The sequence below is a fragment of the Diabrotica virgifera genome, chromosome 8 (genome assembly GCF_917563875.1).
Source record: "Diabrotica virgifera virgifera chromosome 8, PGI_DIABVI_V3a".
Taxonomy (NCBI): domain Eukaryota; kingdom Metazoa; phylum Arthropoda; class Insecta; order Coleoptera; family Chrysomelidae; genus Diabrotica; species Diabrotica virgifera.
In genome coordinates, this window is record NC_065450.1 from 41,664,577 (window position 1) to 41,681,870 (window position 17,294).

The 17,294-nt window shown below is 33.1% G+C and overlaps 1 protein-coding gene across 1 annotated transcript in view; it reads left to right on the forward strand.

The window, feature by feature from the left end:
• The window catches only part of LOC126889543 (hsp90 co-chaperone Cdc37), a 66,187-nt gene extending 51,616 nt beyond the window's left edge, over positions 1 to 14,571 (forward strand). The window contains exon 5 of the mRNA XM_050657895.1: positions 1,275 to 14,571. Coding sequence (XP_050513852.1) covers positions 1,275 to 1,565 — 291 coding nt within the window. The 3' untranslated portion in view covers positions 1,566 to 14,571. The remainder of the gene's footprint in view (positions 1 to 1,274) is intronic.
• Positions 14,572 to 17,294: the final 2,723 nt, after the last annotated feature.

Below are 17,294 nucleotides of genomic sequence, written 5' to 3' on the forward strand. Positions count from 1 at the left end.
AGAACGTTTTTTTCGACAAAATACTTACTTTTTGAGTTATTTGCGAAAATCCGTCTAAAAATGTGGTTATTTTGTTGAAAAATGAACATATTCACTCGCAAATAACTCAAACATTGTTGACTTGGGGAAAAAGCTCTATAGAAAAAAAGTTACTTAAAATTAGTCAGTTTACCCATTTCCGGACTTATTTTGGACATATATTTTTTTACCCCCAAGAGGGGGTGAAAGTCACCCCCAGGGCAAAAGCACAAATCGGCACACTATCACTTTTTTCCTTGACATATAAGCTCTACGTATGTCAAATTTCATGTCAATCCAAGCGGTTCTTTAAAATTTAGAGCAAAAACCGAGAAAGAATGTACTATGTGTCATTGGATATTTTAGTAAAGTGCTTTCAATTCTTCTTCTTAACGTGCCCTATCAAGTCCCCTTGACGTTGGCGATTAACATGGCGAAACTGTCTCTGTCTCGAGCTATTCTAAATAGGTGTTCTGCTTTCTTTATTCTTGTCCACTCCCGGATATTCTTCAACCAAGAGGCCTGCTTTCTACCAATTCCTCTGCGTCATTCGATTTTACCCATCATAAGTTGAAGAATATTATACCGGTCTCCCCTTACTACGTGTCCAAAATAGGCCATCTTTCTATATTTGATGTTATCAAGCAGCTCGCGGGTAGCATTTGCTCTCTTAAGGACTGCCACATTTGTCGGCATAGCCGTCCATGGTATTTTCAGTATATGTCTGTGCAGCCACATTTCAAAGGCCTCCAAACGGTTAATGGTGGATATTTTTAATGTCCATGCTTCGACACCATACAAGAGGACTGACCAAATGTAGCATTTAATTATGCGCTTTCGAAGTTGAACTTGCAAGGTATCATTACAAGAATGACCTCATTTTTAAAAATGTCGTGCGTTCTATCTCGATTCTACATTTTATCTCTTTATCTGGATCTAGTTGTTCAGTAATATGACAACCAAGATATTTAAAACTGGGTACTCTTTGAATTACTGGGTGCTTTCAATACCTGAACTAAATTATTGCGTCACGAGGTGAGAACTTCTAGCAGTAGTGAAATCAGTAGAACACACTTTTTTTAAGTGTGGTTGTAGAAAAAGTATAGTGTGTAAGACGTGTAGAAAAGTAATTTCTCACTCGTTTGAATTGCGCAAGTCAAACCGTAATACAACCGTTTTTTTTTTCATGTAGTATACTTATGCTGCCAGTAATTGTTATTGTAAAAACTATTTCATATTCATAAAAAAAATTACAGGAAGTTGAAGAAGAAGAAAGACAAAAACGATTAGGACCAGGTGGTTTAGATCCATTGGAAGTTTTCGAAACCCTTCCAGACGAACTAAAAGCTTGCTTCGAAAGCCAAGATATACAATTACTTCAAGATACGATCGCTAAAATGGACGAAGATCAAGCAAAGTACCACATGAAACGATGTGTAGACTCTGGTCTTTGGGTACCGGATGCCGGTAAGAAAAGTGCTGAAGAGAAAGGTGCTGAAGAAGGAGACGCTGCGCAGGAAAAGGAAGTTGATGAACCTGCGTCTTAGATAGAAACTGTTTATAAATGTTAATCCCATTTTTATATTGTGAAATTAAAGTTTGTATATACTGCTGACCAATGATATCGGGATGTACATTGTGTTTTGAATCAAATGGTAGAGTACAAATCTACAAGTTTTCTTTATAGCTAAATTATATATTATGTTTCAAACGATTCCTAAAAACGCAAATTATGATGATGTTTTTCCAAGCAAGTTTTGAATAAATAATATGCTGTTGAAAGTTCAAACCAAACCTTTCTTTCAGTGCGTCATTAATTTTTACGTCATACGATGAAATTTTTCCCTATACAATATGCCAGAAAATACTAACCTATAATAACAATTTGCCATTTACCCGTTGACATTGTAAAAGTTCTGTCACGATCGTGTACTTTTGCGTCAAATTATCTTTATTCGCATCATTGACTGTGTATCTTTTCAGCGTTTGTTAAACGTCACCAATTATACATCCACGAGTAAAAGTCGCTTTGATATGCAACTACCCTTTCTATTTTCTAGGTTCTATGTTTAATAATCACAGACGTACCTTTTTTTCTGTCACTTCCAACTCAATTTGTTGGAGAGAATTCGATAAACTATGGCGCATTGAAAGAAGGGTTTGGTTTGAACTATATCACGGAATTGTTTAAGTAAATCGTGGCAATTAAACAGTGGCGGGTGAAACTAATTAATAATTTGGTTAAATACGTTGTAAAAACATACGCACTTGTTTGTATGCAGAACAGTGTTATCATACACGATACATCTTTAAGTCCTTTTCTATTATTTTGGATGCTTCTCCATCTGAAACCCATCGCAGTAAGTATATTCTTTTTAAAATTTCTAATGGACTGAAATCTAACTTATTCTGAATTTTTTTGCACCTTTTTTATTGTAACCTCATCATAATTTGTGTTTGCATTATATATCATGTTTGAATTCAGATTTTTGGTTAGCCAGTATTTTTTGTAATAGGGAACCTTCAAAATATACGTTATTTCCTTTTGCATCCGTTGCATTTCAATCAATGACATGTCTACGTGGTTGCAGTACAACCAGCTGTTTAAAAAATTTGTACGTGTATGCAACATCTTCTGAGTTAAATCAAATTTATAGAAATAATTGGTACTTAAAAATTAATAACTTAGTTTAAACAACGTTGAAAAAATATGAAGTCAATTTATCTTTAATTTATGAGTGCAAAAAATTACAGGAAATTCTAGTACTCTTTCCATGTGTATTTTTAAATATCACAACTCTGTAATATAAAGGAATCTAAAATACTGTAACTAAGCTAATCTACACTCAGGTGCAAAAAAAACGATCCACTTAAAAATTTCTTCATTTTTGATGTCTCGAATTTCCTAAACCTGTCGTCCGATTTAAGTGATTTTTTACCATGATATAGCCCTATTCAGGTAAACTGTCATTGTATACCGGGTGTACTAATCAAACTGTGTTTTTTTCTCAGTTCGCATCACCCTGTGGAATATTCTAGCATTTATAAAATACTCATTAAAAACCAACTATAGCATCAGGTTTTCTTAACATTATGTCTTTAGATTCATTCGCTTATGTTGGATAATAAAAAAATTAGGTACTTTAACAACTGGCCATGTTCGCCATCAGTACAGGGTGCTTCTAAATAAGTGCGACAAATTTTAAGGGGTAATTTTACATGAGAAAATAATGACAGTTTGCTTTATAATCATATGTCCGCAAACGCTTCGTTTCCGGGATACGGCAATTGTTTTTACAAACTGAAGATTTATTTATTGCTTTAAAACCAGTTGAGATAGGCAAATCAAATTTGGTGGGTTTTAAGACATATTTATTGCACATTTTTTGACATACAATTAAGAATTTAATATTCACCATTGGCGTGCATACAGGTAATATGATCGGTCATAATACCCGTTTCCGCGCCAATGGTGAATATTAAATTCTTAATTGTATGTCAAAAAATGGGCAATAACTACGTCTTAAAACCCACCAAATTTGATTTGCATATCTCAACTGGTTTTAAAGCAATAAATAATCGTCAGTTTGAAAAAAAAAATTGAACATCCCGTATTTCGGAAACGAAGCGTTTGCGGACATATGATTATAAACCAAACTGTCATTATTTTCTCATGTAAAATTACCCCTTTAAAATAAGTTTGTCGCACTTATTTAGAAACATCCTGTACTGATGACGAACATGGCCAGTTGTTAAAATACCTAACTTTTTTATTATCCAACACAAGCGAATGAATCTAAAAACAGAATGTTAAGAAAACCTGAGGCTATAGTTGGGTTTTAATTTCAGTATTTTATAAATGCTAGATTGGTCCACAGGGTGATCCGAACTTTGAGAAAAAAACAGTTTGATTCGTACACCCGGTATACAATGACAGTTTACCTGTCTAGCAACAATATTATTACAGCGATATTTTTAATGAATAAGGCTATAACATAGTAAAAAAATCACTTAAATCGGACAACAACAGGTTTAGGAAATTCGAGACATCAAAAATGACCAAATTTTTAAGTGGATCGATTTTTTTGCACCTGAGTGTATTAACAAAATGCGAAAACAACTCAATGACCATCATCTACACCTGAACAGATGAATTAATAATAAAACTAACTCTACATTTATCCATCAACATATAATACATATACTGCGCGCTGCCATTTAAAGCTAAGTGACGATTGCGACAGAGAAAACTGATGATATTCGGTGGGAAGTCTCTTTCTAATAGACTGGGTTTATTCAATGACGTTGGGTTAAAATGAATTTGTATTAGCTTTAATAGTTTGTTTTTTGTATTAGTATTAATTATTATTATCAACATGATTGTATCTGGCTAAATAGCTAATTTCTAAAGCCATAAATAAAAAAAATGATTTTTGTACATTGTATCTAGCTAAATAGCTAATTGCTAAAGCCATAAATAAAAAAAATGACGTTGGGTTTATCGATAACGTCACTTTCCCACTGTCTCCGATTTCATGGACTCATCCAATTAGAAAGAGACTATTCCCACCTAATAGCCTCAGTTTTCTCTGTCGCAATCGTCACTTAGTTTTAGATGGCAGCGCGCAGTCTATGTATTATATGTCTATGCATTTATCTTATCTCATAAATCGCTGCATTCTCTACTAACAATGTAAAAATTAAATAACGTGCAACAGATTACTAAGGAAATACCGACTATTTTAATTTAACTGTAAATACAATACTGTGTTTATTTAAATTGTAAATTCACATATTATAACACTTTGTGTGTGGAATATATGAAGATTTAAAGGTTCCTTCCTTTCCATCACTTCCATTTTCAGGAGTTATGTTGAAACTCTTTTCCGATTCTTATAAATGTTAAAACTCTTATATGGTTGAAAAAAGTACATATACACAGTTTGTCAGACTAGGAACGACTTTTAAAATCGTACAATCGGCACCTGCACTTGATGTGCAGTAAAATACCAGAAATTATCTTAAACTAAAAGTCAAACAGTTCGGCATGCACGTCATAGATTTATAAACAGTACAGTCATGACATTATAATCAGTACAAACTTGACGGCAAACAAATTCAAGAAATTTTTTCTCATAAGTATATTAGTTTTTTCGCTACCGTCAAGTTTAGCAGCAATGCGCTGTTGCCAAACAGCGTTACATAGCAACGTATACAGGGTGAGGCAAATAAAGGGCCTATTAGAAATATCTCGAGAACTAAAGGCAACAGAGTCATGAAATTTGGAATGAAGGGTTTTTGAAGGATGATCTATTAAATGAAAATATTTTCATCTATTTGCTACTTCCGGTTATACCGGAAGTTGCTTATAACTTCGTTTTTTTAAATGGGACACCCTGTATATTTTTACATTTTTGGATTCTCTTCGATGTCTTCTTTCTTAAATATGAGGTTGTGTAATGTTATACAGGGTATTTTAAAAGATAATTACGTTTTTTTATTAATTTTGTAGAAACATTCACACCCTGTAGAATTGTAGTAGTTTGACATCTAAAACTCTACTTACGTTCAAATGACTTTTAATATAGTCTACTATTGTTAAGAATGATTAGTATAGCTAAATTTTTAATTTTAGTATACAGGGTTTTCTTAAATGGAACACCATGTATTTTAGTATTGTAATGCAATTATATTTTATGGTACTTTTTTTATTTCTTAAGCATTCCCTATACCTAACTGCTTTAATTTGTGCTTAATCGTTAATGGCACCAACAATCTTAACTACGTAGGTATTTTGATAGCTAAACCATTATTGGTAATTTTAAGGATCAGTCTGGATTAATATGTATTTATTTCTGAAAAATTATTTGTGATTGAATTTTTTCACGGCCAACCTAATAAAATTTTACATATTTTTTGTTGCAATTAATGTTTAGCTTGAATCACCAATAACTCACAAATTAAACAATTAGGTATAGGGAATACTTATAAAATAAAAAAGTACCATGAAATATAATTTTATTACAATACTAAAATACCGGGTGTTCCATTTAAGAAAACTCAGAAAATATTCATTCCGAGTTTCGACTAACCCTGTATACTAAAATTTCAAAATTAGCTATTCTAATGATTCTTAACAATAGTAGAGTATATTAAAAATCACTTAAACGTAAGCACAGTTTTTAATGTCAAACTATTACAATTCTACAGGGTGTGAATGTTGCTACGAAATTAATAAAAAAGCGTAAATATCTTTTAAAATACCCTGTATAATATTACAAAACCTCATATTTTAAGAAAAAGGACATCGAAGAGAATCCAAAAATGTAAAAATATACAGGGTGTCTCATTTAAAAAACGAAGTTATCAGCAATTTCCGGTTATCAGCAACTTCCGGTATAACCGGAAGTTGCAAAGAGATGAAAATATTTTCATTTAATAGATCATCCTTCAAAACCCCTTCAGTCCAATTTTCATGATTCTGTTGCCTTTAGTTCTCGAGATATTTCTAATAAGCCAGTTATGTGCCTCACCCTATATAGTTGTTAGAGTTGTTTTGTTATAAAATTATTGCCCATATTATAGATACGAAGCAATTAATGTTCACATAAGCTGAAACGGAGTCTTTAATGGAAGTCAACACGAACACGGCTAAATTAGTATTAGGATATTTAAAGAACCAAAAACTAAAACCGCGTACAAGGAGTTCCTAAAAACATCTTCGACTTTAAGAAAGTTAAAGGAGAAATCAGGAGGAAAGAGATATTACCTACCAGATTTCTGGGACTAACGCTACAGGAAATGGTAGCTGAACATTTTGAAATGTCCCAACTAATCGAAGGAAGATTGGAAAATACCAACTATTATAATGAACATCACTCAAACTTTCGGAAAAACTCATGTACATATTGACAACCAAATTTCCTTAGAGTAGGGCTTTCACACCTAGCATCAGCTACCATGGTTCCCAAGTAGATTACATGAGTCCTGCTCATATTGATGTAGAAGCTACCCCAGTGGATACTCTTCCAGGGAATAGTGATCATGATCATACTTTCATACAATCGCCCAGAAGGAAGAAAGTTTTAAATGGAAGCAGTAGAAGTTCTTCAGAAGATTCACCAAACGCCAAAAGAGGCGTTGATATAATTGATACTGCAGCGCTGGCACAGAACCTAATGGATAATACAGTGTTCCAAGAGAAAATAGCTTCTATCTGATAATACAGTAGTTAGCTGTTCAAAATAACCTAATCGGCCAATGACGCCATATACACTCGTCACTACTTCTAGTCAAAGAAATGATCGCTGTAATAGGAATGGCATGTCAAGAAAATCTGATTATTCCCTATATATTTTTTCAAATTTAAAATATGGCAACAAGGGGAAAATTGCGTGTGAGCCTTATTGTTTGACTTGGACTCTGATAAGAGAAGTATAGATCGGCAGAAATATCGGAGACCGCAAAGATCAGACCGATCGAAAACTTTGGTGACGCTACGTTGTCAGACAATCGGGTTTCAACGGTTTTTCGGGTTTGTATTTTTTGCTACCTGAGTGATCTTCGCGGTGTCAGATATGTCTGTACAATTGTAAACTCGAGTTGTTAGGTACCTTTAAAATTCAGATAGGCAAGTCCTGGCATTCGTCCATTCCTTTCTACCCGAATACGTTCTCTCTCTGCGCAAATGGGCAAAATTTTGGAAGTCGTTCGTAGCCTTGACGAATAATACCTATCTCTTTTATAGGCAACACTTTTAGGATATTGAAGAAAACTGTTGTGAACACGGTTTAATTTCTATGTATGATGTTACATTTTTGTACATCCAATTTAGCTTTATCTCAAACCAAATTACGTTGATTGGAGATTGTTATTTAAAGGAGAGAAATTTTGTTTTATGTGTTAAGAGAGATTAATTTGTTCGTGGAGCTGATCGTGATTGGTTAGGATTTCAGTAGAACCCGGATTATCCGTGCTTACAGGACTGGACGTGGCACGGATACTCCGAACATGTATTTCTTATATTAGACCAGGGCGCACATGTATTTCTTATATTAGTACATTTGGATGTTGAGAGGTGACTCATATTTTTTGCAGAAATTGCTTGGAATTAACTCATATAACAATAATTGAGTTATCCTCCCACTCAAAAAGGTCCGGAATATTGTTTAAATAATCAAAATGTCAAAAAGTGAAAGAAAAATTCTATTTTTTTCTTCGTTTTTTGATTATAACTTTAAAAGTATTCATTTCCCAGAAAAGTTGCACTAACATAAAAGTTGCTTAATTAAATTTCCATAGGATTAGTTAGAAATTTTAAAAATTGTCAACCTTGTTGCAAAATAGCAATAATTGCGAAAAAGACATAAAAAAACAAGTATTCGCATTTTACGTTTTTCAACCATTTATGGTACACTTAGAACCTTCATATTTCACCCAGAAAAACTTTGTGATATAATAAAACAATACTGTAAATTTCATTAAAATCGGTTTAATAGATTTTGCAAAACAAATTTTGCAATCCAGCTTTCGCAAAAAAATTCATTTTTTCAAAATATTGCAGGATTGAAAATAAAGCAGACAGCAAGTTGAATTTTTTTACATATACAGTGAGCACGTAAAGGTTGGAATAAATTCATTTTCTCGACAATGAATGATTTTGGAAAAAAATCCCGAAACAGGTCAATTTTTCTTTTTAAATTACGACTTTTTGGCATATATATCATACTAGTGACGTCACCCATTTGGGCGTGATGACGTTATCGATGATTTTTTTAAATGAGAATAGGGATCGTGTGACAGCTCATTTGAAAGGTAATTCAATTCTCTATTCAGTAATATAAACATTAACATAATTATTTATACAGAGTGTCCAAAAATTTTTTTTTTGGATTAAATGTATTGACATAAAAAGAAGAATGTATGTAATTTATTTAGTTTAAAATACATTTTACTGCTCTCAGAAAACTGAAAAAAATGTTTATATGAAAAATAATCATTGCTTTTCGCTTAAATTAAATGTTCAAACTGTCATAAGGCTGGTGGGTGGCGGCTTTAATATTGCATTTAAGCAAAAAACAATATTTATTTGCCAAATAAACATTTTTTACTGTTTTCTGATAGCAGTAAAATGTATTTTGAATTGAATAAATTACACACATTCTTCTTTTTATGTCAATAAATTCAATTAAAAAAAATTTTTTTTTGGCACCCTGTATAAATACTTATGTTAATGTTTATATTACTGAATAGATAATTGAATTACCTTTCAAATGAGCTATCACACGACCCCTATTCTTATTTAAAAAAATCATCGATGACGTCATCACGCCCAAATGGGTGACGTCACTAGTATGATATATATGCCAATAAGTCGTTATTTTAAAATAAAATTTGACCTATTTTGGGATTTTTTTCCAAAATTGTCCATTCTCGAGAAAATGAATTTATTCCAACCTTTACGTGCTCACTGTATAAGAATACTGTACCTTTCATTTGCAAGTTTCAAAATTAAAATCGGTTAACTACCACGACGTCAGGATTTTTTTTAAATAAACATTAATTTTTGATGCTACGCGCAGGAAAGCGGATACGTTTGCTCTGATTGGGCATTCCAATGGCCTTTGATAATGATTGATAAATTTTAATTTTTAGTATATTTCGATATAAATAAATAAATTTGTTTATTGCAAAATAAAAACACATACTCTGTCTTTTAAAGCAAAAACTTTTTTAGCAAAACTTTCTTTGTTCATATATTTTAACTTAGAGAATGAAAATTTATTATTTTTAAACATATGCAATTATTTCAACAGTAATCAAATTAAGTTGATTTTTGTGGAATAAAAATATTAAAATACAACAAAATAAAGAGTAAGAAAACAATATATATTAAATAAAGATTGGAAGAAATTTTGGTGGAAATCAACTTGTGTGAATCGAACACCGCTGTCCTGCGCGTAGCATCAAAAATTAATGTTTATTTAAAAAAATTCCTGACGCCGTGGTAGTTAACCGATATTAATTTTGCAAATTGCAAATGAAAGTTACGGTAATCTTCTATATGCAAAAACAATTTCAACTTTCTACCTGCTTTATTTTTAGTCCTTTCAACATTTTGAAAAAAAATGAATTTTTTTGCGAAAGCTGGATTGCAAAATTTATTTTGCAAAATCTATTGAACCGATCTTAACGAAATTTACAGTATTGTTTTATTATACCATAAAGTTTTTCTGGGTAAAATATGAAGTACTTAAGTGTAGCACAAATGGTTGAAAAACGTAAAATGCGAATACTTGTTTTTTATGTTTTTTTCGCAATTATTGCTAGTTTGCAACAAGCGTGACCATTTTTTTAAATTTTAACCAATTCTATATTGTAGCAAATTTAATTACGCAACTTTTATGTCAGTGCTACTTTTCTCGGAAGCGAATACTTTTTAAAGTTATAATCAAAAAACGAAGAAAAAATCGAATTTTTCCTTCATTTTTTGACATTTTGATTATTTAAACAATGTTCCGGACCTTTTTGAGTGAGAGGATAGCTCAATTATTATTATATGAGTTAATTCCAAGCAATTTCTGCAAAAAAATATGAGTCACCTCTCAACGTCCATCTCAAAACAGATGCGCCCTGGACTATATATGATACTTATGTACACTCATACATATTATGTACCTACTATAAAAAGATAATAAAAAAAAATAAATCTCATGAGTTTAATCCAACTCATAGGTCAATCTTTTGACGTATTCTGCACAACTTCAATATGGTTCCTAGGTTCTCGTTGCTCAAGTATAGTGGAATATTGGCAGATTGCTCAGCCACCTGATCAGTTACTCTTGTGATTGATACCGTCCCATCATTTTCTTCGTCGGGATCTGATGAATCAGTTTAAAAAGTTCTTTTATTTTCAAGTTTCGTGAAAATCTTCGCTTGTTTAGGACACATTGGCCCAGAGATTGTAACGCCCTCTGATCTGTTCTACAAAAACCACTTGGTTGGAAAATGATTTATCGAGTTGTTGAAAGGTCGATACTTTCAATTATTTCCTTGGATATGTTTTTAAATAAGTCTGACTTAGATATGAAATTTCCTAGAATTTTGTGTGGTCTGCTTAATACTATCTTCATATATTCATGATAACGATGTGACATTTTCACCTTTCCACTTCTGTTTAAAATCGCTAATGTTTGTTTAATCGGTAAAATATTCTTCTTGCGTTTTCCACTGGTTATTGCCATTTTGAAAATCAAGCGGCAGATGATAAGCGAATGTCCAGGGATACCCTGAGTATTATTCATGGGCGCCCCAGGGGGGCCGTGCTCCCCCCCTAGCTTTTCGGGTGCTTTAAACTACATATATATGGTTATCAAAAGTATACAAAATGTAATGTGCAACAACATCACGTCTGCCCCCCTCTAAAAGTTTTTATATGGGCACCCGTGGTATTGTTGTAATCGATATTGCATTATGCATCTCCTTCAGGCCGTATAGTGTTTTTGTCGAGTAATTTATGGTTATGCTATTTCAATAAAGCCTCGAAATGCAATTTGAGTAATGGAAAATCATAGCACGGATAATAATTTACAGCCCTGATACTCCGCGCACGGATAACAGCTTGTTTACATGGGCGGTTTGCCAACGTTTGACGCCGCGGTTTACCTGAAAAACCCAACCGCCGCGGTTCGTACACATGAGAGCGATTGACTGGCGGTCTCATTCCTCCCCTAGTAAACTTACAACCGCCGCGATTTGACGACGGAAAAGTTGCATGTGTACGATGTTGAGCGGTTGCATTTGTTTCTATGTTAAACTTGAACCGCGGCGGTTGGGTTTTTCAGGTAAACCGCGGCGTCAAATGTTGGCAAACCGCCCATGTAAACAAAGCGTAACTGGGATTCTACTGTATTTAAAACACCTTTAATTGGCATCTGTTCAGTTGTAACGAGAGAAATACTTTATTTATATGAGTAATCTTTTTATTCTTTGTATTTTTAAGTAATTATTTGTATCAATAATGCGGTTAATTTCCTTTATGTTCAGTTAGAGAAACTCCGAAATGAGAGAAATACTTTATTGACATTATTAATCTTTTTATTCTTTGTATTTTAATTAATGAATTATTTCTATAACGAATGTGATTAATAACATTGTAAATATATTCATTCAGATATTCATTGTGAAAGAATATAATAATAATAATTTTTTATGTTACTTGCTGAGTTTTTCTTAAACTACCTTGACACATTGACTGTTTTGTGACGAGGTCTTTAAAGTCTGTTTTAGACTATAACATAAAATGATATATAAGAAAATGGTACACTAAGTTTTGTCACAATGTAAAACAGGAAACAAAATCTGTTAACAGAAAATGTTATACAAATTGGAACATGTCCTATTTGATAACAATTTTTAGTACAAAGGCATGCGCAGTTAGGTTATTTTCGTTATACTGTTCTTTTGTACTTTTATACTGTTGGTTCTTTTAAGGTTAACTTTTCTTTTAAGAAATGTTGCAATGGAAGCAGCTAAAATTAATAGAGTTTTCTTATCCATCATATGTAATATAAAATATCAAAGATAAAACTAACTAGGTTAAATGTTGAGGAAAATAAGGTTAAAATATTCTTAAAAGAAAATAAGAAGAAAATTGAGGTTAACAGTGCATGTACCATCACAAAAATATAAAAAAGTGTTTTTTTAGCATGTAATGCGCAGAATCACATAACATATTCTAATAGAAAAAAGTGAAATGTGATGGTGGTAATACACAAAACTTCTTGTCTTAATATTGTACACAATAATTTCATGTAATTTTTGTTAAGTATCATTTTCTGTTAACAAAAAAAAGTATAGTCTAAAACAGTCTTTAAGAGCTCGTTCCGCCAAATAAGAAGTTGGTCAAACCAGCAAACACGTGTATGTTCTCAAAAAAATTGATAGTGTGTAAAAAAAATATTTATCAGCTAAGTACTTTCAACACATTACGTGCCATCATCAGAGCTTCGTCCTATTATAAATCCTTCATAGAAGAGCAATTGCCAAACAACACATTAAAAAACATAGATACTGGGCAAATCCACAGATCTCGGGTATAAAAACCCCTTAAAATTAATAAATTCACATCTAAATTCTTTCTATTTTGAAAAAGACAACATGGCTGCGTCAAACCATTTTTATACCCGAGGTCTATGGCTTTGCCTAGTATCTATGTTTTTTAATGTGTTGTTTGGCAATAGGGAACTTACATAACATTTTACATTCGAAAAAAATGTTATAAATCACAACAGAACATAATTTAAAACATGTATCAAAGATAAAATAGTTTTGTTTGGCTTTCGTTTGGCCCCTAAAGACGATTAAAAATTCAAATTATTCCAGCCAGGCCAAAACGCGTCGTGACGTCATCCGTTTATATGTTTACATTCTTCCAACAAAGTAAACAGAATTTTAAATTAGACGTTATAAACGTCAGTAGAAAATACAGTTATGTGACGTTACAAGTGTTTTTGATCGTTTGAACTATTCATAGAAAACTTGTACTTTTACAAAATGGTTTTATTTTCCGTAGTAAACCTTCTTTCCTTTCCTTCAATAACTATATCAAACTCCAATGTCAACAAACTGGTATATATTATTACAATGACATACGATAAATGTTGATAGAATATAAATATTTTTCCTTTATTCCGCGACGAGGTATACCCAAGTAGGTGGAGGCCAATAAACTAAAGAAGAAGAAGAAGAATATACCTAATTATAACCATAAACGGAACCATATAATTAAACTGTGTGACGTCACGGGTCATTTGAACTATTTTAAAATACAGAAGACTTTAAATTTGTACTTCTAAGTTATTATGAGTTTTTGAAGCGTAAAATTTTGGAACTGTCATTTTTATAGAAAACTGAACATTATTATGTAATAAAAAAATGTGCAAGTTCCCTATTGCTCTTCTATGAAGGATTTATAATAGGACGAAGCTCTGATGATGGCACGTAATGTGTTGAAAGTACTTAGCTGATTAATAAAAAAAATTTTACACACTATCAATTTTTTGGAGAACATACACCTGTTTGCCGGTTTGACCTACTTAGAAGTGTGTACAAGTCATACAGTATTTTTCAATTAAATAAGAAGTTGTTTAAAAACTGTTCCCGCAGGTAACGTATTAACAATATGTTTGTGCTAAAGTCAATGGGTTCTTCTGATCATGATACGTCAGCTCCGCGGATAAACTAGTATTAATTTTGTTTTGGTCAGCATGTTGGGTATAGAAGAGTAAAAGCTCACGTAAAACCAAGTTGCACGTTTCAGTACATTAACTGTTGTAATATTGTGATTCAAGCTGTAATTACTGATCTATTCGAAAAACATTGAATTATTTAGTAATGAATTCTTTTTATTATTAAGTAATTTTCTTTTATATTAATGAATTCTTACTCTTCTGGCTGGATTAAAAATAGAAAATTTTTTATACGTATGTTATACTTAAAAAAATATTTGCTTTGTATTTTTCAGTGCCGTCATAATAAAAGTTAAGCGTTGTATGTTGTTGTTAATAAAATCCTAAACTGTCCTTTCTGTTTACAGCCATGGGCGCCCATATAAAAATTTTCAGAGGGGGCAGACCTGAAGATTTTGCACGTTATATTTTGTATAGTATGAATAACAATATATAGTTTACAGCACCCGAAAAGCTAGGGGGGGCACGGCTCCCCCTGTCCATGGGTATGGGCGTCTATGCCTACAGCCCAAACCGGACCTTAGCCTCCTTCAGCAAGCTTCTCCAATAATTTCCATTAACTGCTGTTCTAACTCTAAGAACTGGAGACTTTAGATGAAGGTGAAGGACCAGAAATACTAAAATAGGAAATACTACATGCTATAAAATTGTCAAAAAACAAAAAAGCCGTTGGCCCTGACAACATACCGACAGGGATGTTAAAGCTCATAAATGAGGAAAACATTGGAATACTGGTCAAACTTTTCAATCATGTTCATTCGACTAGTGATATCCCTGAAGATTGGTTAAAGTCCGAATTCATAACCCTACCAAAAAACAACGCCCGATAAACTGTAGTGATTATAGAATGATAAGCATTATGAGCCACACTTTGAAAATATTTCTACGTATCATCCACAGCAAAATCAGAGATAAATGTTGAAGAAGACCAGGATGAAACACAATTTGGCTCCAGAAATGGACTTTGAACCCGGGACGCACTCTTTGCAATAAATGTATTATTGCAGAAATGCCGAGATCAAAGGAAAGACGTCTTTGCTGTATTTATTGACTATGAAAAGGTCTTTGGTCGAGTCCAGCATCACAAATTTATAAAGGATATACACAATAAAATATTAACGCATAAAGGAGTTGATAGCCAAAACGTACTAATCATTGAAAAAATATACTGGCGTCAAACAGCGACAGCTTGCATAAATGGAAAATCAACAGAAATGTGTAACATACAAAGAGGTGTCACACAGGGTTGTATAATGTTCCCACTGTTATTCAATTTATATTTAGATAGAATATTTAAAGGAGCGCTGCATAATTTGGAATGGGGCGTGAAAGTTAACGAATTCTGATAAATACAATCAGTGATGCAGACGATACAGTTATTTTAAGTGATAACATGAGTGGATTACAATGCCTTTTAAATGCCATTGACAATGGGAAGAGAATTTGGCCTAAACATAAACTGTTCAAAAACAAAATACATGGTGTTTGCCACATCCAGATTCACAGTTATATACGGTTATATGTTGATGGTCATATAATTCAAAGAGTACCCAGTTTTCAATATCTTGGTTGCCATATTACTGAACAACTAGATCCAGATAAATGTAGAATCGAGATAGTCCGCACAACCATGGGCGCCCATATAAAAATTTTCAAGGGGGGGGGGCAGACGTGAAAATTTTGCACATTACATTTTGTACACTATGGATAACAATATATAGTTTAAAGCACCCGAAAAGCTAGGGGGCACGGCCCCCCTGCCCATGGGTATGAGCGCCTATGCGCACAACCTTTTTAAAAATGAAGTCATTCTTCTGTATTGATAACTTCAACTTCGAAAGCGCATGATTAAATGTTACATCTGGTCAGTCCTCTTGTATGGTGTCGAAGCATGGACATTAAAAATATCCACCATTAATCGTTTGGAGGCCTTTGAAATGTGGCTGCACAGACGTACACTGAAAATACCATGGACGGCTATGCTGACAAATGTAGCAGTCCTTAAGAGAGCAAATGCTGCTCGCGAGCTGCTTGATAACGTCCAATGTAGATGGCTATTTTGGGCATGTAGTAAGGGGAGAACGATATAATATTCTTCAACTTATTATGATGGGTAAAATCGAAGGACGCAGAGGAATTGGTAGAAAACAGGCCTCTTGATTGAAGAATGTCAGGGAGTGGACGCAGGAAAAAAGAAAGCAGAACAACTATTTAGAATAGCTCGAGAGAGAGACAGTTTCGCCATATTAATCGCCAACGTCAAGGGGACTTGATAGGGCACGTTAAGAAGAAGCTGTTTTTTTCTGTGAACGCGTTTTTATGAGGTTTTTGACATCCTCATCTATCTCGCCTTCCCATCTCTTTTTCTTCCAACAGGTCTTTTTCCTTGAATTTAGCAATTTTCTGGGGATTTCATTCTCATGCATGCGGACCACGTGCCCTGCCCACCGTAATCTCTGCTGTTTAGTGTAGGTTCAGTATATTGTTCGTATATTTCTTTATTATACCTAATTCGCTAGTTGTTATTGTCACTTATTGGGCCCAGTATTTATACTACGTAATATTTTTCTTTCAAACACGTCTAGTGAATTGACAGATTTCTGTGTCATAGCCCATGTTGCACACCCATAACTTGCTATGGGCCTGATTATCGTCTTATAAACCCGGAGCTTTGTTTTCATGTGTATGTCTCGCAATTTGAATATGTGGCTCATCGAGAAATAGGCTTTATTTGTCAGTATAAGCCTTCTATTTATTTCCGGTTCTTCTTTATTGTTTGCGACCTGATTCATTCCTAAGAGCGTGAATCGATTCACGTGTTCTACATTGTCTAAATCTATAGTCTTGTTGTTGCCCTAGTCTATTTGATCTTGGCTTTTCTGTTTCAATTTACAATTGTCTCTAACGGACGGAGTATTTACAACGAATATAGACGCTTATAGAAGGACACTTCACAATCATTTTTTAGTAAAGAAAGTCGGGAACATATGGGGAACTAACACTACAGAGTATAGAGTGGGCACGTGA